The 25,806-nt window shown below is 35.5% G+C and overlaps 2 protein-coding genes across 5 annotated transcripts; both read right to left on the bottom strand.

Annotated features, from left to right (window-relative positions):
- Nucleotides 1-130: 130 nt before the first annotated feature.
- On the bottom strand, nucleotides 131-8,462 carry LOC115687878 (disease resistance protein L6-like). 4 transcript variants are annotated; one of them, XM_056315898.1, is made up of 6 exons: nucleotides 7,705-8,462; nucleotides 5,183-6,278; nucleotides 3,061-3,399; nucleotides 1,037-2,954; nucleotides 806-928; nucleotides 131-710 (listed from the first exon to the last, which is right to left on the bottom strand). In XM_056315898.1, the coding sequence occupies exons 1-4, from the start codon at nucleotides 8,397-8,399 to the stop codon at nucleotides 1,146-1,148; spliced, it is 3,939 nt and encodes a 1,312-aa protein (XP_056171873.1). In that variant the 5' UTR covers nucleotides 8,400-8,462; the 3' UTR covers nucleotides 131-710; nucleotides 806-928; nucleotides 1,037-1,145. The 4 variants fall into 4 exon arrangements, with proteins under 4 accessions (XP_056171873.1, XP_056171872.1, XP_056171875.1 ...); XM_056315897.1 differs by lacking the exon at nucleotides 806-928; XM_056315900.1 differs by lacking the exon at nucleotides 806-928 and having other exon boundaries at nucleotides 5,183-5,276.
- Nucleotides 8,463-14,814: 6,352 nt separating this feature from the next.
- LOC130139275 (uncharacterized) lies at nucleotides 14,815-25,803 on the bottom strand. The gene is made up of 5 exons (XM_056315946.1): nucleotides 25,723-25,803; nucleotides 24,910-25,001; nucleotides 17,418-17,661; nucleotides 15,484-15,531; nucleotides 14,815-15,084 (listed from the first exon to the last, which is right to left on the bottom strand). The coding sequence occupies exons 3-5, from the start codon at nucleotides 17,584-17,586 to the stop codon at nucleotides 14,873-14,875; spliced, it is 429 nt and encodes a 142-aa protein (XP_056171921.1). The 5' UTR covers nucleotides 17,587-17,661; nucleotides 24,910-25,001; nucleotides 25,723-25,803; the 3' UTR covers nucleotides 14,815-14,872.
- Between the last annotated feature and the right edge of the window lie 3 nt (nucleotides 25,804-25,806).

The following is a 25,806-nucleotide window of genomic DNA, read 5'->3' as shown; positions in this document are numbered from 1 at the left end:
TTTTTATTTTCAACAAGTAAATGCACTAACAAGAGCTTATGCACAATATAACGGATTATTTCATAGTACGGTTGATTATGTCAAAAGACATTCTAGTTAATGTCTTGCTTGGTTCCAACCAAAAAACAAATTGTCTTGCTTGGCTCAAAAGTTCAGGTATATGACAGATGGCTATACCAACTCTACAAACATCAAGATTCATTCTTTGGGATAATCTATTATTAGCCTTGGACTAGGGATATCCTGGATTCAAACCAAATGAACATGGATCCATAGTCAGAAAAATTCGAATTGTAATTTTCTCAATTGATCCAAATAATTCACGATGCTTTTGCTTCTGCCCTGTTTGCTAGTTCACTCACAACCACACCACTAGGAGAAGAGCTTGTTCTTGCATTTAGCTTTTCTAGACCAATACGATCACCTTAATCAGCTAATGCAGACAGTTCTGTGAGATAAAATGTGTGGAACACAATGGTTGGACAAATTTTATCCCAAGTCATTAGCGTATGCATACGAAGGGATGCCCTATCAAGATGCTCCTTTTGCACCGTAAATTCACTCGTAAGGGTGCCTTAGAAACATCCAGTCATGAACTGCATGATGAGTGGAGAGCAAACTAAAACCTCACATTAGAAGGACCGCCATATAGGGTCCTTCATATAGCATTTCTCGACCTACACAATGACCTTTGGCATGCTATGAAATACCTGCATACATCAGTTTTTATTCAGTACCTCCAGCATTCCAGAATCAATCAAATGTCGAGAATCTTTATTTTTCTGCATAGGATGAAGGATCCTACCCAAAGACTAATGACAAATGATGCGCTTAGAAAGCCTTTTCGTCTATTTCCGTTATTGGCATGATAAGCAAAATCATTTTGCCAAAGCACACATTAACTTCCATGAACATCTCTCCTGGATTCCTTGAATCCAAGTAAGGATACAATCATGACAACGTCAAATGACAAGATCGTAAATCTTGAAAGATATTGCAAGTAGGAAATACAAATGAAATTTGGGCGGTAACTTACCTGCTTTATGTACCTTCGCAAGAAAATGTGGATCATTGCCACTATATTACTCATCCGAGTCATCCGTATACTCTGATCCATATTCGCTAGAAAATGTGGGCCACTTGTTCTAGTAATTTTGATAAATCCGCGTTCTAGGTAACTCTGGAATTGTTTTGAGTGACTTGCTTCCGGAGATATCCAGGCTTTCCAAAAACTCCAACGTATCGAGGCCTTGAATTTCGGCTAAGTTTATGCATTCAACGGCATTTAATATCTTCAGCCTCCCGGATTTTGGAAGGTCTAGCCTTTTAATGGAGGCGCACTCAGAGATATACAGGCTTTCCAAAAACTCCAACGTATCGAGGCCTTGAATTTCGGCTAAGTTTTCGCAGCCATAGGCATATAATTCCTTCAGCCTCCAGGATTTTGGAAGGTCTAGCTTTTCAATGGAGGCGCACCTAGAGATATCCAGGCTTTCCAAAAACTCCAACGTATCGAGGCCTTGAATTTCGGCTAAGTTTATGCATTCAACGGCATTTAATATATTCAGCCTCCCGGATTTTGGAAGGTCTAGCCTTTTAATGGAGGCGCACTCAGAGATAAACAGGATTTTCAAAAACTCCAACGTATCGAGGCCTTGAATTTCGGCTAAGTTTTCGCAGCCATAGGCATATAATACCTCCAGCCTCCCGGATTTTGGAAGGTCTAGCTTTTCAATGGAGGTGCACCCAATGATATTCAAGCTTTCCAAAAACTCCAATGTATCGAGGCCTTGAATTTCGGCTAATTTCTCGCACATTCTAGCATCTAATCTCTTCAGCCTCCCGGATTTTGGAAGGTCTAGCTTTTCAATGGAGGCGCACCTAGAGATATTCAGGCTTTCCAAAAACTCCAACGTATCGAGGCCTTGAATTTCGGCTAATTTGTTGCACTCTCCAGCATCTAATTTCTTCAGCCTCCCGGATTTTGAAAGGTCTAGCTTTTCAATGGAGGCGCACTCAGTGATATCCAGGCTTTCCAAAAACTCCAACCTATCGAGGCCTTGAATTTCGGCTAATTTCTTGCACCTTGAAGCATCTAATTTCTTCAGGCTCTTGGATTTTGGAAGGAGCAGCCTCTTAATTGAACCGCACCTCGAGACAGTCAAGCTTTCCAAATATATCAATTTGTCAAGTTCAAGACCTCGAACTTCAACTAGATTCTTGCAATTAATGACGTATAATTCCCTTAGATGGATAAACTGTGAAACGTCCACTGTTTTAATAAATCCACAGTCCCCAACGATCAAGAATTCCAACTCGAAGGGAGTGTTTAGGGATTGTGGTAATTCTGATTCTTCAATGTCTGTCGGTTGGGAGCATTCTGAATTCTTCGATAGTGTTGATGGAAGCACTTCGATGCACTCGAGAAAACTGCAGAACCAAACTCGTAGTCGCTTGAGATGGGTTAGGTGGGAAAGTGAGGGCAATTTGCGGCTTCCACAGGTGACGCTCAAATCTGTTAAGCTGGAAGGAAGGTTGTCCGGCAACGATTGGAGCTGTTTGCAGTAAACAAAATCAAGGCGTTGTAGAGAAGAAAGATTGCACATGCTCTCCGGCAATTCCCCTTTCAGTCTGCAAGCTGAAGCGCGTAACTCTCGGAGCTTTCTCAGCCTCCCAATACCCTTGGGTAATTCTTTTATACCGGTGTGAGAAATCTTCAGAATCTCCAGATTCTCCAGAGACTCTATTTCTGCTGGAAGCTTTCCAAGGGACTCACACCGCTTCAAATCCAAGCGAAGGAGGGCCTTCATGTCTCCAATTGAAGGATCGATCTGCTCCAGTCCCCGACATTTTTTGAGGATGAGAACCTCCAAATGCTTAAAAGCTGAGAGGAAGATCGTATTTCTCAAGCAGTGACAATCCGTGAGGTCGAGATATTTGAGCTTCTTTGCCATCTGGTAAAATAAAAATAATAATGATTGTCAAGGAATTAGTCTAGAGAGATTATGATTCAAAAGAAAGCATAAAAAGAAGAAAAAAAAAAGAAAGACTTGTTTATACCATGAAAGATTTCCATCCTTCCCATTTATCATTTATCTTGCTATCCGGCAATTCGAGTACAGCTAATTTCTTTAAGTGAAAATTGTTTACTTCAAAATTTATGGGACAATTTTTCCATTGGAGCAATATTAACTTCTCCATTGAGTCCTTAAAATCTTCATTGATACGTGCCCCTTTGATACTAAAGAATATACGTGGCCCTTCGATATGAAGAAATCTTAGATTCGTCAAATTCTTGAATCGTTTTGCTGTGCAAATGTCGCCATCTCGCTCAGCCATTTTGTAGAAGCCTTCTAAGCTGCCTTTACTCAGAATAATCGCCTCAATCTTGTCTGTTCCCTATAAGCAAGAATCAACGTCCATTAATGCTATATCCAGCTAAAGTAATCTAAATATTATTTGTGCATATTGCTACTGACGTGCATTAATGAGTTCAAGAGACTAGGAATGTGAAGACATCAATTCTTTACGCCAATAAACAATATTTATAAAAGGCCAACAAAGTGAAGGATGTCAACTTCCATTATAAATTTGGCCATTAGCATTCGGGTCTTAAAAAGAATTATGACGTAATGGCTCATATAGAGTAAAAACTTTACAAGTTGTAATCTTCTTCTTTCCGGTACTGTAGCTTCATTATCATACTAGTTGGGACATGCGTGCATCCGGTACTGTAGCTTCATTATCATACTAGTTGGGACATGCGTGCAGTGCGCGAAATTTGATCAAATTGCAATGTGCAAAACCAAAATTTTGATTTGATCAATTCTAATATAAATATATATTTTTCTCTATCTCTGTAATTTCATACTAATTTCATGTATATTACGCGATTGTGCTACTCACGCCATTAATAAAAAAAAAACATATACTCTTATTTTCCATCTGAGTAATAACTAATTGCAAGAAACTGAATATTGTGATAGTAGTTATATTAATATATTACGCACTTATTATTTTACTAATAGTAACTTGAAATATTGTTAACTAATTATTTTCTAATTATAAATAACAATGACAATAATATTAGTTATATTAATATTCTCCACAAATTATTATTTTGTCATAAATTTTAGTTAAACAATGGATTACATTTGATATATTCATAATCATAAATAATTTATTAGTTAGATTAATATTCTCTACAAATTATTATTTTATTATAACACTTAGTTTAACCATAGATTACAATTTGATATAATCATAATCATCAACAACTCAGTTGCTCAAGTATGATAAATATAATCAAAAAAATTAATTGTTGAAAGTGAAGCATTTTTTAAATGTGAAAATTGAAGCTATTCTTGGCCACACGCCTACATGGAATAGCTTTTCCTTGGTCTCCCCAGGAACAACTATTCCTGATTGTGAGAGAATAGTAATTTCGAATCTATTTTTGAACAAAATGAAGGAATAATTGCTTTATCAGAATAGATTGGAAATAGATTAGTTATTCCTGAAAACCAAATGCGTAGCAAACTAAAAAGAAGAACTTATATCACTTTTAGCAAAACCACTCTGATTTCACCTTATGATAGTGCCATGGATAAAGAGTGAAATGGAATCACGGAAAAATACTGAAATAATTATATAAAAATGTACCTTTTTAGTTGTAAAATTTAGGTAATACCATTATATTTGCATATGAAATGTACAGCATAGTCATTTTTCTTTTGGTTAGTTTAGCTTATTTTATCATGCAGTAAGACAGACATAATAATTAGACATTGGCTTTGAATTTGTTAATATATGAATTGGCTCTTACGATTATACCTAGGTCGCACTTGAAACCGTAAATAAGTACAAGTCTTTTGAGCAACCACTAGAGTCAAACCAAATGATGGATTAAAAGCAATAGAGTCGTAATTATGATTAATTTCACAAATGCAAATACAATCACATCCTTAATTATACAAAATAGAATTTTAAAGTACTCATCTCTTCGACCTTTTATGTAGAAAAAGTAAAACATTTCTCTTTTTAATGGTCATTGCATAAAATACGAACGAGGATACTAATATTAGAAGGTTCTATGTTCACTAGAGCAAGCACTAAGTAGAGGACCAACATTACTCTAACAATAGAACATGGACTAAGGGAACAAAAGAAGAGAAACGGTTACCTTATATCCCTTTAGCACTTCCAAGACTTCCTTGGAGTCCCATAACCTGCTACGGTTCCAAGGTTGTTGCTGGTTTTCCTCGCGAACGATTGTCCTACCAAGATCTCTTAATTGGTCATGCATTTGGAGCTCATGATTATCTCCAATTTTTATTAATGACATAAATCTCAATACTTCAATATTCTCCCCTGGAAAAAAGTCACAAGCATCCCACATGTAGAACACGATTCTCCTATCAGCGCCAATGAGAAAGCAAGCGATATCCAAAAAAATTTGTTTTTGTTCATATTCTAATGCTTCGTAACTTATCCTTAACTTTTCTTGCACTTCTATGCGAGGGACCTTTTTTAACTTCTTTATCATATCTCTCCATACTTTTGACTCTTTTCCGTACAATAATGAACCTAAAACCTCAAGGGATAAGGGAAGTCCTCCGGTGGTGGATACAACTTCACGAGTGAGGCCCTCAAATTTACTTGGAGGAAAGTCCATTCGAAACGCATGTTGGCTAAACAGAATCAAAGATTGATTGTCATCCAATTCCATAAGTTCATAGTTGTGGTCCACCCCAGCTAATTCAAGAATCCTCTTGTCTCTGGTGGTAATAATGATTCTACTTCCCAAAGAAAACCACTCATGATTACCAGCCAAACACTTCACCTGATTGACATTATCCACGTCATCAAGAAGAACGAGAACCTTTTTAGCTTTAAACATGAAGGAGATGAAGTTAGTCCCTTCATCCTCATTATCAACTTTAATTTCATGCTTCGATATATCATTGATTAACTTACTCTGTAAGTAATGTGTGCCATAATGCTTCCATGATTCCCTTATATCAGCAATGAAGCTATGATGCTCAAATTGATTGGAGAGCTTGTTGTAGATGGCTTTAGCAAGAGTAGTTTTACCAATGCCTCCCATTCCATGGATGCCAACAAACAGGGGGGCATGAGAATTATTATCCATAAGTTCCATAATGTTCTCCACATGACTACCTATTCCTACCAAATTCTTAGAAGTAACCAATTCAAACTTTTTCTTCAGTTCACTCAACACTTTTTGGACAACCAATTTCACCAACTCTGCTTCAGACCTGTCAAATGTGACAAGAGTTCAAATATGTGGAAACAATAATTTTATATTGTTTGTCTATTGAGAGCGCAGTAATAAAAAAATTCGGGGATAAATTTAAAAAATTTAAGAATCGTTTTTGTCACACCTTCATAGTATCTAATATGCTAAGACTAAAGTTGAGAAATGCTTGTGGTTGTTTCACGTGGCGTGCCCCATTCCACTATTACTCTGACATAATTTATTAAGCTAGAATAAACTTGAGGGTATCACTTGTGAATCTTGAACACTGTATATGCTATGGATTTGAACCAAATTTTAAACTTGTTGTTTATTAAAGATATTAGGGATGACGTAGATGTGACTTTTGAAAATTTTGCAGAGCATTTGAATAAGCCAACCCAATAAGCCAGCCCAGAATGAGAGCCGGCCATCAATCAATAAACAAGCCATATCGTTTGATGCAAGATGATTTTGGGCCTATAGTACCAATCCAAAAAGCTGTTCAGAGTATGATATTGTGAACTACCTGAATGCAATTGAAGGGATTTCTTCTTTTTTGTGCAATTCTTCACGCTTGCAAGTTTCTACTCGTGTTGTGAATTTTAGTATCATTCTAGATTGGTGTTCTTATCAATTTTCATTGCCTCTAGGGATGATAACATATAATACCTTATTTTTCTTTTGAATCTATGTTCTATGATTTTAATTGATCTACTATTGTGTTTATAGGGAAGCTGAAGAATAATTTTTACCCAAAATAAGAACATTGATTCAATATGTGCAGGTGCATGAGATAGAAATTGCTTGTCGAAGACAGGAAATGCGTTGAAAAAATTTAAACAAACATATATTAAAAATAATATTTTTTTCTTTTTTATATTTACCATCGTCATATATAACCAATGAAACATTTCTTTTGTAAAAATAATTTTAATAGCAACTAATCAACGACATTAATGATTTAATAAATGTAACTTTGGGAAGATAAAGAATTATGGCTTTGACAATCATTGTGATGGTATATGATGTTATGAGCTCTAATCACCGATAAGTTGTACTATTAATCTCAAATAAATATTTAATTAGAAAAGTTTGAGACGAAGATTAATGCAACCCACAACATAAACAAGAAAAAAAATGGCACAATGTTACCAAATCTTTGGATATAAGTGTAAAAATTCATTCAAAAAATATTTTTATTCAAGTGAATGGGAACACAACAATAAAATCTATAATTAGATTGGTCAATATCATTAAAGCAAAAAACTAAAATAAACAATAATTTATAGAACTCGTGTATTGCAGGATCTTACTGCCAATAGATCTTTCTGGTTATATATATATATATATATATAACGAAAATGAAGCAGGTGAGGATCAGAACAACCAGTAAGCACCCAAACATATTAAAAGAAAGTAGAGAATGTCTTGGTGAGAAATTTTACCAATTGGCTTCGTATCCTTTCAAGTTGCTGACTTCAAGGAGTGCTTGCTTCCATTTGTCCAAAATCGTTTGGTCGAAAGACCTCTTAAGCAAACGCGTCTCACGCTTATGAAATGCCTCTCCAAAACTCCCGCTTTGATATTTCACGTCAGCTGGTTTCACTTTATAGAATATAGGAAACACTATCTGCCCATTATTTTTCTTGCGCTCCATTATTTGAACCAGTTCATCCAGGCACCAACTGCTTGTACCATAAGTCTCGGAGAGAATGGGGATCAGGATCTTACTGGTCGTGATGGCTGCCATTAGCTTTGGTCCGATGTTCTCGCCTTGGTAGAGCTCGTCATCGTCTCTGAAAGCAACAATTCCGGCTTTGAGGAGCCCATGGTAGAGGTGATCGGTGAAGCCATGTCGAGTATCTGAGCCTCTAAAACTCAAGAACACCTCGTAGCGGCTTTCAGTCAACGCGGTCAACGAACTAGATGCATCGTTATCAGTTTTGGTCGGAGACAAACTAGATCCACCAGAATTAGTTTTTGTTGGCACAGTCATCGAACCGGATGCGCCAGTATCAACATCTTCTGCATTTCTTCTCGCACTAGTTTTCTTCTTATTGAGAAAATAGAATGCAAGCCCGGGGAGAAGGATCAGTGCCACGAGCTCGGCGAAAGAATGCCCAAAAATGAGACGATGCATTTCGTCTTTGCTCTGACTCTGCCCTTGATTTTCGCTCTCAAATCTGACGGAGAAAAAACCAGAATGACTCTGCCCTTGATTTCGTCAAGCGTGTCAACCACGTGCTTAGAGCCGTTGCCTTCGCGTGGCTGAAATCTCAATGCACAAGAGAATCCCAAGATAAAAAGTGGAGAGAGAGAGACTTGGGACGAGTTTTCGTTGAACTTAGTCCACTGCTTGCACCGTTCAATTTTCCTTTTGCTTTTGTTAATTTATTTTCCGTCAGAAAAGGTATTTTTTGTTAAATATATTTAAGCTCTTGGTCTCACTTAGAAATATACCCCTCTCACTTTGAGCTTATTAAATATTATCCAGTCAAACCGATAAACTTCATTTCAATACCGAAATATCGTATTATTAACGATCACTTATTCTAAAAAATTATGTTGTTAACGCGTGTTGAGGATGATAAAAAAAATTATTAACATGCTATATATATATATATATATTCAGTTTTTACCCAAGCACAATGAGAAGAATTTCTTTTTTGCTCTGCCATAAAATCTCCTTCAAATCTCGTAAATAAATCAAAATACCTTTTTTCTTTTGCTTTATTATATTTATATTTCTTTATTGGTTGGACTTATCTAATCCAACCGGTTGGCGCGCACCAATAATTAGAATTTGCCAAGCTAGACATAAAATAGTAATTCGTTGACCGGGACCACTAACCATGTATTTATAGTCGATGCCTTCACGTGGTGGAAGTTTCAATGCACAGGAGAATCCAAGGCGATTCTGCCCAGGAAGAAGAAGAATTCATGTGAGCAAGTTTCGATGCAGAAGCAATGAAAAAAAAATAAAACCAAAAATAAAAAAACAAGTGGTCGTAATGTCAGGACAACCACTACACTGTTGAACTTTCCTTTTCTTTTGTTAATTTATTTTTGATCAGAAAAGTCATTTTTATTGAATATATTTAAGCTCCTGATCCCACTTAAAAATTTACCTCTCTCACTTTGAGCCAGTTAAGTATTAATGTATCAAATCAATAAACTTCATTTCACTACTAAAATGTTGTATTATTAATTATCACTTATCCTAAAATCTACCAAATACATAAAGCCTTCGGACGATTATAAATCCAAAGAAAGTTAAGAGGATAACCCTAGCAGCTTGATATCCTGAGCCGAGGGCCCTACAGGCCTTGCGATGCTTCTTCCTAAAATCTTCAGTGCACTTCTCCCTCTATTATTTCTAGGACAAACCGAAAAGCACCCCGGAGCATTAAATTAGACCCATAATAAACAAATCGACATAACTTCCGGTGACATGTATTTTTTTTTTCTAAATATATATGATAGGACATGGACAGTGACTTGCAATGCAGAAACATGCTGATAGATAGACCACCGATATATTTTAGTATTTCTTGGAATAATGAAACGGCGGCCAATGTTGAATAAGAAACCGTAAGAGGGTAGATATTTCTATAGCCCTTATTGCACGTCTTTTGAGGTGGAGACTACTTTGAATGCATCAAAGCTCAATATGTTTGTCTGTCCAATATTTTTGTCTTTTCTCTTGTTTAATTTCTTTTCCACGACAACTCTTTCTGATTCCTTTCTTGACCTTTGCACATTTCTTATCTTCCTCGCTCCAAATCCCTGATCTTTCTTCCCCTTGTCGGCGCTTCTTCCCTCACATGCCTGCAGAACCCAAACCCCACGCCTGTGGTCATTCTTGGCAGCCGACGAGCCACCCTCCTCAAATGAGTTGGTTGAGTCCACCACTCGTCTCTCTACTTAATTATCGAATTACCAATTAATTTTTTTTAGATGTTAACTTATTGATTTCATTTAGTCAAATTTATTTATTTATTTCACAATTTCTTATTTAACCCTGAGCCAAATTAATAAATCAAAATTTACAATTTTTTCGGCAATTGTTTTTTCTTGGTTTAGTTTAGCAATTGCTCTAACATTTTGCCCTTCTTCTTGACTTGGTCAAAAAGTGGGCTTTAAAAAAATAAAAAGAAAAAGAAAAAGAAGAGATATAAAGGGAAAAGGGAGAGCATGCACCAGGAGAGAAAGGAAAAGAAAGGGAAAAGAAGAGGAAGTCTCCAACGGTGGTCACCTTTGCATGCCCTTTTCTTTAAAGATAAAATGATTTTTCTCACTCTGATTTTAACTTGAACAAAAGTTATTCAACTTCAAAACAGTGCCGAACTTGATTTCGTTTTTGGGTTTGAAATTGAAACGATGGAGGAATTTAACCGCAAGGAGTAAAATTCTTGGAAATTAAAAGTGCTAAGGAAAAGTAAACTTGGAGAAAATATAAATGATTCGACAGTAGATTAAACAAACTTATTTTAAAATTGCATCTTTTTATTCTATGTCGCTTCCTCACGCGTGCCCCGACGATTCTCTCTCTCTTCACTTTTTCTTTTCACCTCCTCCACTAGAATTGCCTCCTCTGTTCTTCTTTTTCTTTCTTCTCTTCTGCCGACCACTTCTCGCTTTTTCTTTATTAAAGTTTTCTCTCTTTTGCCGACCACAACCCCCTCTCTCTCTCTCTGTATTTCTCTTTCTTGGCTGTAAAGAAAAGCTCCATCCTTTTCTTTTTCGAGCTTTCTTTGGCAATGGTTATATGCCGAGAATCCTCTGCTTTTTTTATGCCCTGATTTTCTTGTCTTCTTTGGCCGTGAATTCCGGTCCCTAAATGCCGAAATTGCTCTCATGTGAAGATGGAAACTGCTCTCTCTTGACCTCGTCCTCAAAGTTCTTGTCAGCAATTCGGATCACATGTGAGATTGGACATAAAATTTAAGAATTTTTTTGACGAAAAAATTGAGATTTCCACCACGTGGCCTTCACGTGGCGGAAATCTAATTGCACAAGAGAATCCCAGGCGATACCTCTCCAGTAAGAAGTAATAAAAACGGTAGATTTGTTGGGAAGATGGAAAGTGGAGAGAGAGAGAGAGACTTGGGACGAGTCGTCCTTGAACTTAGTCCCACTGCTTGCACCGTTCAAACTTTCCTTTTGCTTTTGTTAATTCATTTTCCATCAGAAAAGTCATTTTTGTTGAATATATTTAAGCTCTTAATCCCACTTAGGGATTTAACCCCTCTCACTTTAAGCCTATTAAATATTAACGCATGTCGAGGATCATAAAAAATTATCAACATACCATCTGTATAATATATATATATATATATATATATATGTTCATTTTGTACTTGAGCATAGTGAGAAGAATTTCTTTTTTACTCCGTTTCTACCTTAATTTCTCCTTCAAATATCAGAAATAAATCAAAATACCTTTTCGCTTTTGCTTTTACTTCATTATTTATATTTATTTATTTATAGGTTTGATTTAAGGCACGTACCAATAATTCAAACTTGCCAAACTAGATAAGTAAATCCTGGACCGGGACCACTAACCATGCGTTCATGGTCGTTGGCTTCATGCGGTGGAAGTTTCAATGCACAGAAGAATCCAAGACGACCCCGCCCAGGAAGAAGAAAACATGTGAGCAAGTTTTGATGCAGAAGCAATGAAAAAAAAATAAAACCAAATAATAAAAAACAATTGCTGGTATTGGTATCTGTGGACAAGTGATCATAATTGATAAATACATTCAAAGCCTCAGGATGGTTGCTGCAACGTTGAACTTTCCTTTTTTTTTAAATTTATTTTTCATCAGAAAAGGTGTTTTGTTGAATAAATTTTAAACCCTTGATCTCACTTAGGAATTTAGCCCTCTCACTTTGAGACTATTAAATATTGCCGTATCAAACCGATAAACTTCATTTCACTATTGAGATGTTGCATTATTAGCGATCGCTTATCCTAAAATCTGTCATATATAGAGCCTTCGAACAATTAACAGAAAGGGCCCTATAGGCTCCACGATGCTTCCTAAATTGCAATATTAGAATTTTCGGTGTGCTTCTCCCTTTATTTTTTCTTGGACGAACCAATGAGCAGCCAATGTTGAAAAATAATCGGTCAGAGGGTAGATATTTCTATAGCCCTTACTACACGTCGTTTAAGGTGGAAATCACTTTGAAAAGCATCAATGCTCAATATTTTTGTCTTTCCTCTTGTTTAACTTTTCGACTTTTCGAAAAAACACCAATGCTCAATAGGTATTTCTATAGCCTTTATTTTTGACTTTTTGACTCCAACGACAACTCTCTGTATTTCCTTCCTTGACCTTTGCACATTTCTTATCTTCCTCGCTCCAAATCCCTGATCTTTCTTCCTCCTTGTTGTCGCTTCTTCCCTCACATGCTTGCAGAACCCAAACCCCACCCTTGTGGTCATTCTTGGCGGCCGACTAGCCACCCTCCTCAAAATCACCTGCAAGTTCGGGAGTGATGGATGCATTGATATCAACAATGATCATAGAATCTCGTCTTCGGTCCTGGAATCAGGACCTATTTCTCTGAAAGAGCAACTATGTAGTGGTCAAGCCTTAATGCGAATTAAGTTTATATGGTGGTGATTAATATGAACCTATATAGGAGTGCTCCTCATAGTTAATGCATCTCCATTAATAATAAAAATCATGTTGAAGCTACTATTTAGGAATGCTCAACTCTATAATATACCTGGTTTGTCAAAAAATGAAATTAGTTGGAAGAAGAAATTACAATTGACAAGCACTGATTTGCAAAATAATTCGTAGGATGAATAAAATATTTAAGAGATTAGTTTCTTTTTCAACACAAAATATTGTAATAATTAATACAAAAATTCATCACCTTCCTTACCAAAAAAAAAAAAAATTCATGACCTTGAATCTCTCTCACATACGTGGCCCCATCCACCGCCCAATAATTTTCTTTGTCTTGGGGCAAGAAGAATTCCAAGTCAACATAAGCGCGCACCACGTAATTACTTGGAAAACTACTTTTATTCTAAGTCAACATGCCTTGGGAAAAACATATTGGCTCAAGTCCGCCACAGCTTTGACCCAAAAAAAAAAAAAGTCTGCCACAGCGTTAAGTACTAGGCACTTAATAAAAACATATCGAAAGTTAGCCATTTGCCAATTGATAAAAAGATGGAGCCGAATATATCAATATTGATGTAGAGATACAGAATTTAATTTTATCTTGAAAATTTCAAAAGTGCATAAGGCAGCATGTATCCAAATGTCTCAACCCTCAAAAAAAGAAAAGAAAAAAACTAATACACAAAAAAAGGGGTTGAACGTCGTATTGCTCAAGCTGAACATCCTTGGATTTGAGAGGAACATAATCTCCGAGATAGATGAAAATATTACATGGTAATTTTCCGGTCGATCTTGGTCAAACCTCGGGTGAAAAGTTAGGTGTTTATGATGATGATTAATATGAACCTAATGATAACTGGATAAGGAAGGAGAACATGGAAGTGTTGGGTATGAGAGCTGAGGAGGAAAAACAAAATCTTGCTAGATCAGGGCGAAAGATGAAAGGCAGTGAATCAAGCAAATCCTACGTGGTGATAAATAAATCAACACCGGTGAATCAAGCAAACCAACCCCAAAGCCAAATTAATAAATCAAAATTTTCAATAGTTCCAGCAAATGTTTTTGCTTGGTTTAGTTTAGCGATTGCAAACTTCCATAAACACATATAGTTTGTCATATGTGTTAATTCAGATATTTATATTATTGAATGGAGCCGATACGTGCAATGTCAGTTCATTTATATTAAATTTAATTTGATATAATACTTAAACATAAATGCATGCGGTTCCTCTTAAATAACAAGGGGTAGCTATGTTAATAAAAATGCTAAATAGGTTTTACTTACCACCCAAAATGTACCTAAGCGTATTATTCTCATCCAAAACTTCATTTAATATAAATATAATCCTATTGAATAATGAGGGGTAGCTATCTTTTATAAATATGTTAACTAGGTTGTACTTTCTGCTCAAAATATATTTAAACTTATTAATATTGTTATCAACTTGGTTGGTGCAAGACGTGAAGCAATTTGTACGTTCAATATTGAGTCCATCCATTTAGATATTATTTATTACATTCTTTTAATTTAGTTACCCAATAAAACAAATGCTCTTCAGATATTGAATCAACTCCAATCAAAAGATTTGCATCAGGAATTGAGTGAAATGTTAAAAAATCAATGCATGAATTACTTCATTTTACAATAGAACGAAGCTTTATTATGATATCCACTTGTAACAATGCAAGCTAAAAGAATTATCAATGCAATTTGTATACCCACAATCTAAACTAAAATGTCAATACGCGAATTGTGGAGTGTCAAAAAAAGAAAGAAAGAGTGCTCGTGCATTTATTTTTTATTTTTTGGTCAAAGTGCTCGTGCGTTTCTATAGCATTTCTTGGACTAGCCAAAGAGCAACCAATGTTGAATAAGAATCAGTCAGAGGGTAAATATTTCTATAGCCCTTACCACACATCTTTTAAGGCGGAGACCATCAATGCTCAATATTTTTATCTTTCCTCTTGTTTAATTTCTTTTCCAAGTCAGACTTTTCAACTCCAACGACAACTCTCTCTCTAGTTCCTTTCTTGACCTATGCACATTTCTTATCTTCCTCGCTCCAAGTACCTGATCTTTCTTCCCCTTGTTGTCGCTTCTTCCCTCACATGCCTGCAGAACCCAAACCCCACGCTGGTGGTCATTCTCGGCGGCCAATGAGCTGCCCTCCTCAAAATCACCTGCGAGTTCGGGAGTGACGGATGCATCGATATCAGTGATGATCCATCTCGTCTTTGGTCTGGAGATCAAGGCCTATTCCTCTGAAAGAGCGACTACGTAGTGGTCAAGCCTTAATACGTATTTGGTGTATATGGTGGTGATTAATATGTACCTATTTAGAAGTGCTCCTCGTAGTTAATGCATCTCCGTTAAAAATAAAAATCATGCTAAATCTACTATTTAGGAAAGCTCAACTCTATAATATACCCGGTTTGTCAGAAAATGAAATTAGTTGGAAGAAGAAATTAAAATTGACAAACACTAATTTGCAAAATAATTCGTAGGATGAATAAAATATTTAAGAGATTAGTTTCTTTTTCAACACAAAATAGTAATAATTAATAGGAAAAATTCATCACCTTGTATCTCTCTCACGTATGTGGCCTCATCCACTGCCCAATATTTTTCTCTGTATTGGGACAAGAAGCATCCACAGTCAACATAAGTGCGCGCACCACGTAATTACTTGGAAGACTCTTTTTATTCTAAGTCAACACGCCTCGGGAAAAACATATCAGCCCATATCCGCCAAAACGTTAAGCACTAGGCACAAAAATCAATAGGCGAACAGCTTCATTATTGCATATTTATATAAATTGATGAAAACATATCTAAGTTAGCCATTTGCCAATTGATAAAAAAGATTAAGTCGAATATATCAAAATTGATGTAGAGATACAGAATTCAATTTTATCTTGAACATTTCTAAAGTGTGTAAGGCAGCATGTATCAAAATGTCTCATCCCTCAAAAAAAAAAAAAACTAACACGCACGAAAAAAAAGGGGTCAGACGTCGTATTGCTCAAGCTAAACATCCTTGGATTCGAGAGGAACACACTCTCCAAGATAGATGAAAAAATTATGTAGTAATTTTCCGGTTGATCTTGGTCAAACCTTAAGTGAAAAATTAGGTGTTTATGACAAAGGACAACAAGAAAGTGCAGGGTGTGAGAGCTAAGGAGGAAAAACAAAATCATGCTAGATCAGGGCGAAAGATGAGAGACAGTAAATCCAAGCGAATCCAATGGGGTGATAAGTTTTTTGTCCATTACTTATTTTGAATGAGTGGCTGGGCCCATTACTCTTCTCTCTACTTCATTGTCAATTTACCAATTAATCATTTAAACAAATTCATTGATTTCACAATTTCCTAAGCAACCCAAAGCCAAATTAATAAATAAAAATTTTCAATTGTTTCCGGCAAATGTTTTTGCTTGGTTTAGTTTAGCTATTGCAAACTTCCATAAACACCTATAGTTTGTCATATGTGTAAATTCAAATAGTTATATTATTGAATGAAGTTAATACATGCAGTCACGGTTCATTTAGATTAAATTTAACTTTATATAATATTTAAACATAAATGCACGCGTTTCCTCTTAAATAACAAGGAGTAGCCATGTTAATAAAAATGCTAAATAGGTTTTACTTACCAACCAAAATACCTAAGCATATTATTCTCATCCAACAATTCATTTAATATAGATCAACTCCTATTAAATAACGAGGGGTTGCTATCTTTTAACATACGGTTACATTTACCACTCAAAATAAATCTAAGCATATTAATATTGTTATTCAGCTTGGTTGGTGCAAGATGTGAAGCAAGTTGTATGCCCAATAGTGAGTCCATCCATTTACATAACATTCAATGCATTTTTTTTTATTTAGTTACTCAATAAAACAAAGCTCTTCAGAAGTTGAATAAACTCCAGCAAAAAAATTTGTATTAAGAATTGAGTGAAATGTTAAAAATCCAGTGCATTAATTACTTCATTTTACAATAAAAAGGAACTTATTCTGATATCCACTTGTAACAATGCAAGCTAAAAGAATTATCAATGCTATTTATATACCAACAATCCAAACTAAAATGTCAATAATTGAATTGTGGAGTGTAAAAAGCAAAAAAAAGGAGCGCACGTGCATTTCACGAGCACTCTTTTTATAGTCTCTAAGGCAGGCTAACCTCGAGCCAAACAACAAAAAGCTTCAGATAATTGTTCTGTATCAAAGTTGGATGGGTGTCATCTCGGAAGTGACCAACAGAAGTGAAATCAAGCTTTGGAAATGGCATAAACATCTAGAACTTTTACAAGCATAACTTCACCTAGTATAGTTGTTTACTTAACCAGCCCATTACTTTCCAAGTGATACTGATTAACTGCCAGTCTGCAGTCAAATCCATTGATTAAGAAAAACCGCTGCATGAGAAGCAAGAACAAGGAAAGGACTCATCAACTGAATCTGATAGGCCATACTGCCAAATATTTAATTTAAACAGATAAGACACTTACAATATTTCCGATTGGAAAGACACCAAATATACTGAAGCACAAAACCCCATCTTTATCTCCACTGCAAAGGATATTGAAACATTGATTTGAAGAATTTGAGAGCTCTACAAATGAATCTTGACCAACGTCAGTTAAACCAGCATCTCTAGGTACTAGTCCAGGCATGCGAGGAACTCTTGGAGCTGGAGGGAAGAATCGAGTAGTGCGATCTTCAAATGCCAAAGAGTTACCAGAAGCGTTCTATAAAACAAATGAATAATTACTTTCCAGTTGGAAAATAAAAAGATGAAAAAAATATGAGATTAAAGCTAAGGAGCCAAACAAATCAACAAGTTACGGATGACACCAAACATACACTTTCTCTTCCATAAACCCATACTAAAGCTGTTGGACTGTGAAATAAGATTCCAAGTTTGGAAAATAAGTATTTAAGAAAACTAGACTAAACTAACTACTTAACTGCAAACGAAGCATTATGAAAGGTGTGAGCCATAAAATATCCGCTATTGGTAATAAAGATCATGAAGTCATATCATATTTTAAGTTGAAAGATGCATACTCTATTCAGTTAGGCATCCTCCTCCCAGTTGAGACACACCACAGCTGCCATATGGGACTTCAAGCTTATTAACAGTTTTCCATTCTGCTTAATATTTATACCCAAGTTAGAATGATTATACCACAATATGCATAACTGCTGCGAGCACTAGCATATCAAAAGCAGCACACTGCATATCCATAGTTCCATAAAGACAGCTACTTTGGTAAGATAACATTCATTATGTACAAACAAACTCTCCTCTCAGCAAAATGTAATCCATGAAGTATTAATAATAAATTGGTAGAAATCTCAAAGAAACAGAATTGCAGCAGCCTCAGCCAAGTTCTCAGCCATTCTACTCATGACCAAGCAGCTAAAGCTTAATAAAAACATAACTAGTTATTTACAAACTTTTCCACCCACAAGAATAATTAAGGCAGATACAAATCATATCATTTTAGGAGTCGCCTAAATAATTACCTTCCTAATTTGACTGAACTGAACATATTTTACTAATAATTGAAAGAAGCTATTAATTTTGATGAAAATGAGCATGTTACAGATGAATGCTTCTATATGAAACCATCCACTTAGACCATAGATTCTCACAACGAGCTGGACCCCAGTAAACACTATGCTGCAATTTGTCGTTGACAATTGAAAAAGTTTCAATCATTGATGAAAGCATTAGCAGCGAGGTGAAATTTTGTCCCACACAAGAATGCAACTGAGCACATCAATCAGATTCAAGTCCTAAAGTATATAAATCTATTGAATGAGTATATTAATTCTGTATGATATGAGATTAAAGTAATTCACCGCTGATTTCACCAATTAGATATGAGTCAATCAATTTCCTTGATTCATAATTGAACTTATGCATCAAACACTGTAACATCAAAAACATTTCATGGCTTTGATGTAGGACTATGAGTCCCACAATAAAGAATAAATATTTAGGCAGCACATGTAAAACTGCCTAAGCATCACACCAAAGATGAATTGCATCACACAATCTGCAAAGCAAACACTTGCCAATTTCAATATCAACTCTATGAAAAGTAAAAATTACAACTATATTTGTAGACTCTCTAAAAGTTCTACTCCTAGTGGAAATAGGAAACCTCTAAACAAGAAACATAATTGGAGTATATGTAAGATCCTACTACTCGAGCCTAAAAAAAAAAAGGAAACTTCGTAAAATCCTAATACTACTCAAATCCAAGTTGATAATTTTAGTGATTTAACTTCAAGAAGAATCCTGATCCTTGTTTGAGCTTCAAAGTCAATCTTCAGCAAAAACTTGGTAGTCATCTTGCATGATTTTGTTGGTTGCATCAGGCTTAGTGGATGGTTTGATTGTCTTATACTAAATTCTATGAATGGGAATCCAATTACAATACTATGTACACGATCTTTGTGTCCTCGCAGTCAAATGGGTACATATTTGACAAAAGAAAAATAATTTGTATCAATATCTCATGTCTGGAAATAATAACATTAGTCGACTTTGAAGTATCTTTATCATTAGTTATAACCTACCAATAAAAATAACACCATACTTTACAATTAATTTACATCTGTCATGCAATACCAATCTCAAACATTATATCAGATTTCATGATTCCATTAGATGAAATTCATGATCCACAATCCATAGATTTAATTTTTTGTTTCTTGACTCATATTTCCATGTGACAACTAAGGGTAACCCTAAATGGTTATCATGTCATATCAAAATTGTGGCTACCTACTTAACAGTTAACACAATTGATAAACGAATATTGTTCCAAGTTCAAAGTTCAGACCGCGAAACTGTAATCTATCTATCTAAACAATAGTGCCAACTTGATTAACAAGCTGACCTATCACGACCTGCTTATATTTATTTCATTAAGTTCTCTAATAATAATCATACATGAATTTTGTTTCCATAGTGGTTACAATTTGATCACACCATATAAATATAACTTTTCATGTAAACCTAGGATTTTGTAAGCTTACAACTAGTTTCTTTTCAAACTTATTTGACATTGATGACAATATGCATATTGTACATATGCCATGTTGGTCATGTTAGGATTGGAATGACCCATTCAATTCAATCTAATTAGTTAAACGGGTTATTAATCTCTTGTAATTTGTTGACCTTTTTAACAAAAGGGTCATGTTCGAACATAAATTTTTGTTAATCTTATCCTGCTCAGATTGATGTATCTAGCAATCCATTGTTAACTTGACATTGACAGACATGACCAATAAAATTGGATTGCCATCTCCATTAGCATCTGAATGTTCGCTGAGCAAGTTTGCTGTTTGCATTGCATCATGCAGATTTTGAGCAATTCAGAATCTTTCCCACAAGAGATCAGAGAAGAACACGTTCTGATGATAAAGGACTGTTGCAGGAGGAATTTCTAGTTGAGAAGTAATGAGGGTAACATTCAAGTAACAACATAGAAAACTTACTTCGACATCATGCAGTGAAATTGTTCAGTCTTCAAGTCCCAAGACAACAACCTTGTCATCAGGATGCCAACATAATGATGTTATACATTTACCTGGAGTAGATGAGAATGATTAAGAAGAGCTAGCATTGATGACACACATTGAAAGGTGCAAAGAAAGTGAGTTCATTATAAACAAAAAAGAACACAGAGAGAGAGAGAGAGAGAGAGAGAGAGAGAGAGAGAGAGAGAGAGAGAGAGAGAGAGAGAGAGAATGAATAATCTCTTCCCAAAAAATTAACAGAAGAAGAGGAGAAATAGAGCACATACATTAACCAACAAAATGCTAATCAAATTTTTTGAAGTGAGGCAAAACGTCATAACTGTACAAAATAACTGAGAGGGATATCGGTCACTTGATAGAGGATTTCTTTGGGCTAGTAGGTCATCCAAAGCGAGGGAATCTATATCTTGTTGGCAGGCTCCAATCCAATAACTGAATCAAAAAATTTTTTTTGTTCAACCGTGGAACCTCAAGTGTGGATTGGATGCACGAAAAGCTTACTTCAGGCGAGGACTACAACTGTACTAGTATTTAAAACTTAGTCTTAACAGAACCATTCAAGGATTGGCTCAAGTACTATATTGCACTCATAATGTTCTCAATATCCAGAAGACAATATGACGAGGGAAGCATTCAGATGTTTCTGGAGAAAAAATATCCTCCCTAAATTTTTCCAGTGAGAATTGATAGCAAGAACTAGCAAGGCTAGGCATCTAATCCTAAGCTCTTACGAATTCGTATTACCAAAAGATGAAGTCATATAGGATCTTAAAATACTTGGATACAGCTCCCCTTACCCTCCTAGTCTCTTTGCTTTCTCCAATTCCTCCCTCTGTCCCTCTCGACCAGATTGTTGTACAAGTACACAGCATAGCTCAAGATATATCCTACTCAAAAGTTCAACTCCCGCCAGCGAACTTGATTAATCAAAATGATGTGATGAAATGCCCTTCTGTAATGAGAAGAAGATTAATTAAACTTCAACCAATGCAAAATGTGAGAAACTTTCCGCCTATAGTCTATATTTCAGTATCCACTAAATCTCTCCTTGTAGGGCACACAGTCAGTAAAAGAAGCGGAGCCAGCAATAAAATTACATTGTGAGAGTCACCATCAGAAATCTAAGAAGATCCTTTTAGATGCCTGATGAACATTTAGATGGCGTTCTGCAGGGACTAAACCTGCGAACTCCAAGTGGGCATCAAGCATTTCTGCATCTGACATATCAAACCTATCTAGCATAAATGACGTCCCCTCCAATTCATGTTCTTTAATTTCATGGACGCTTTGAATGGTGTACCGAAAAGGGTAACAACTCCTTAGTTCTCTAGATCTCCACTCGCATCTTCGTTTCTGTGTAAAAAGACCAACTCCTCAGTTCGATGTCACCTTTTCATTTAGACTCCCAAGCGCTTCATACCTCTATATTCGTCCAATTCTCCATCAAACGCAATTCAAGCTAGATCAGCAATTACAGTGGTTTCTATGGCGAAAAAGGAAGCGGAACACATTTAGGAAAAGCAAAAGAAGTAAAAAGAACTTTCTCGACAACATCTTTATCTCCACTACAAAGGATATAGAACATTGCTTTGAAGAATTTCAGAGCTCAACAAATGAATCTGGACCATCATCAGTTAAACCAGCACCTCTGGGCACTAGTCCAGGCGTGCGAGGAACTCTTGGAGCTGGAGGGAAATATCGAATAGTGTGATCTTCAAATGCCAAAGAGTTGCCAGAAGCGTTCTATAAAACAAATGAATAATTACCATCCAATTCGAAAATAAAACGATGAAAAAATATGAGATTAAAGCTAAGGAGCCAAACAAATCAACAAGTTGCAGATGACACCAAACATATGCTTTCAAAAAAATTTCCATACACCCATACTAAAGCTGTTGGACTATGAAATAAGAATCTAAGTTTGAAAAAGAAGTTTTTAAGAAAACAAGACTAAAAGAACTACTTAACTGCAAATGAAGCATTATGACAGGTGTGAGCCATAAAATACTCGCTATTGGTTATAAAGATCACAAAGTGGTATCAACTTTTAAGTTGAAAGATTCATACACTATTCACTTGGGCATCCTCCTCCCAGTTGAGACACACCACAGCTGCCACGTGGGACTTTAAGCTTCTAAACAGTTTCCATTCTGCGTAATATTTATACCATGTTAAAAATGATTATACCACAGTGTGCATAACTACTGCAAGCACTAGCATATTAAAAGCAGCACCCTCATATCCATAGTTCCACAAAGACAGCTACTTTCGTAAGATAACATTAATTATGTACAAGCAATCTCTCTTCTCAGTAAAATGTAATCCATGAAGTGGACGATTAGCAATAAACTGGTAGAAATCTCAAAGAAACAGAATTGCAGCAGCCTCAGGCATTCTACTCATGACCAAGCAACTGTAGCTTAATAAAACATAACCAGTTATTTAAAAACTTTTCCACCCACAAGCATAATTGAGGCACATACAAATCCTATCATTTAAGTCTCACCTAAATAATTACTTCCTAATTTGACTGAACTGAACATATTTTACTAATAATTGAGAGAAGCTATCAATTTTGATGAAAATGAGCATGTCTCAGATGAATGCTTCTATATGATGCCATCCACTTGACCATAGATTCTCACAATGAGCTGGACCCCAGTAAACACTATGCTGTAATTTGTTGTTGACAACTGAAATAGTTACAATCATTGATGACAACACTAGAAGCAACGTCAATATTTTGTCCTACACAAGAATGCAATTGAGCACATCAACCAGATTCAACTCCTAAAATATATAAATCTATTTAATGAGTATATTAATTCTGTATGATATGTCATTAAAGTGATTCACTGTTCGATGTAGGCGATGAGTCCCACAATAAAGAACAAATATTTAGGCATCACAAGCAAAACTGCCTAAGCATCACACCTAGAGTTTTTTAAGCATCACACTAAAGAGGAATTGCATCACACAATCTGCAAAGCAAACACTTGCCAAGTTCAATAAATTATCAACTCTAATGAAAGTAAATATTCAAACTATATTTGTACTCTCTAAAAGTTCTACTCCTAGTTGAAATAGGAAACCTCTAAACAAGAAACATAATTGGAGTATACATAAGATCCTACTACTCAAACTCTAAAAGAAAAAGGAAACTTCATAAAATCCTAATAATACTCAAATCCTAGTTGATAATTTTAGTGATTAAACTTCAAGAAGAATTCTGATCCTTTTTTGAGTTTCAAAGTCAATCTTCACCAAAAAATTGATAGTCATCTTGCATGATTTTGTTGGCTGCATCAGGTTTAGTGGATGGTTTGATTATCTTATACTAAATTCTATGAAAGGGAATCCAATTACAATACTATGTAGATGATATTTGTGTCCTTGCAGCCCAATGGATACTTATTTGACAAAAGAAAAGTAATTTCTAGCAAAATCTCAGTCTGGAAATAATAACATTAGTCAAATTTAAAGTATTTTCATCTTAGTTATTACCTAACAATTAGTTTACATCCGTCATGGAATACCAATCTCAAACATTATATGAGATTTTATGATTCCATTGGATGAAATTCATGATCCACAATCCATAGACTTAATTTTTTGATTCATGACTCGTATTTCCATGAGCTAACTAAGGGTGACACTAAGTGTTTATCATGTCATATCAAAATTGTGGCTACCTACTTAACAGTTAACACAATTAATAAACGAATATTTTTTCGGGTTCAGAGTTCAAACCATGAAATACAAATTGACTCATGTAATCTATCTAACTAAACAATAGTGCCAACTTGATTAACAACTTGTCCTATCACGACCTTTTTATATTTAGTTCAGTAAGTTCTCTAATAATAAATCATACATGAATTTTGTTTCCATAGTGGTTACAAATTACAATTTGATGACACCATATAAATATAACATTTCATGTAAACCTAGGATTTTTGTAAGCTTATGGGTAGTTTCTTTTCAAACTTATTTGACATTGATGGAGATATGCATATTGTACATATGCCGTGTCGGTCATGTTAGGATTGGAATGACCCGTTCAATTTGATCTAATTACTTAAACGGGTTATTCATCTCTTGTAATTTGTTGACCTATTTAACAAATGGGTCATGTTCGAATAGAGTTTTCTAATAAATTTTTTGTCAATCTTATCCTGCTCAGATTGACCTATCTAGCAATCCATTGTTAATTTGACATGGACAGACATGACCAATAAAAATTGATTGCCTAGCAGCTGAATGTTCGCTGAGCAAGTTTGCTGTTTGCATTGCATCATGCAGATTTTGAGCAATTCAGAATCTTTCCCAAGAGAGATTAGAGAACACGTTCTGATGATAAAGGACTGTAGCAGGAGGAATTTCTAGTTGAGAAGTAATGAGGGGGTAACGTTCAAGTAACAACATAGAGAACTTACTTCGACATCATGCAGTAAAACTGTACCGTCTTCAAGTCCCAAGACAGTAACCTTGCCATTGGGACACCAGCATAATGATGTTATACATTTACCTGAAGCAGATTAGAATGATTAAGAGAAGTCAGTATTGACGACACAAATTGAAATGTGCAAAGAAAGTGAATCTATTATAAACAAAAAAGAACAGAGATAGAGAGAGCGAGAGAGAGAGAGAGAGAGAATGAATAATTTGTTCCCAATAAAATCAACAGAAGAAGAGAAAAGATAGAGGGCAGACATTAACCGACAAAGTGTTAATCAAAATTTGTGAAGTGAGACAAAACGTCATAACTATGCAAAATAACTGAGAGGGACATCAGTCACTTGATATGGGATTTCTTTGGGCTAGTAGGTCATCTAAAGCAAGGGAATGTATATCTTGTTGGCAGCCTCCAATCCAATATCTGAATCAAAAAAACAAATCTTGTTGTTCAACTATGGAACCTCAAGGTGGAGTGGATGCACGAAAGCTTACTTCAGGCGAGGATTACAAGTGTAATAGTATTTACAACTTAGGATCTTAAGAGAAACCATTGAAGGATTGGCACGAGTACTATGGTGCATTCACAACGTTCTCCGTATCCAGAAGACAATATGACGAGCGAAGCATTTAGATGTTTCTGGAGAAAAAATCTCCTCTCTAAATTTTTCCAGTGAGAATAGACAGCAAGAACTACCAAGGCTGGGCATCTAATCCTAAGCTCTTACGAATTTGTATTACCAAAAGATGAAGTCATTTAGGAACTTAACATACTTGGATGCAGCTCCCCCTACCCTCCAAGTCTCTTTGCTTTCTCCAATTCCTCCCTCCGTCCCTCTCGACCAGATTGTCATGCAAGTACGCAGCATAGCTCGAGA

The sequence above is a fragment of the Syzygium oleosum genome, unplaced genomic scaffold (assembly GCF_021117445.2).
Source record: "Syzygium oleosum isolate NSW1041296 unplaced genomic scaffold, Sole_v2.1 Sole_v2.11, whole genome shotgun sequence".
Lineage (NCBI taxonomy): Eukaryota > Viridiplantae > Streptophyta > Magnoliopsida > Myrtales > Myrtaceae > Syzygium > Syzygium oleosum.
The sequence above is the reverse complement of the archived record's forward strand: the minus strand, read 5'-3'. Positions and strand labels throughout refer to the sequence as shown.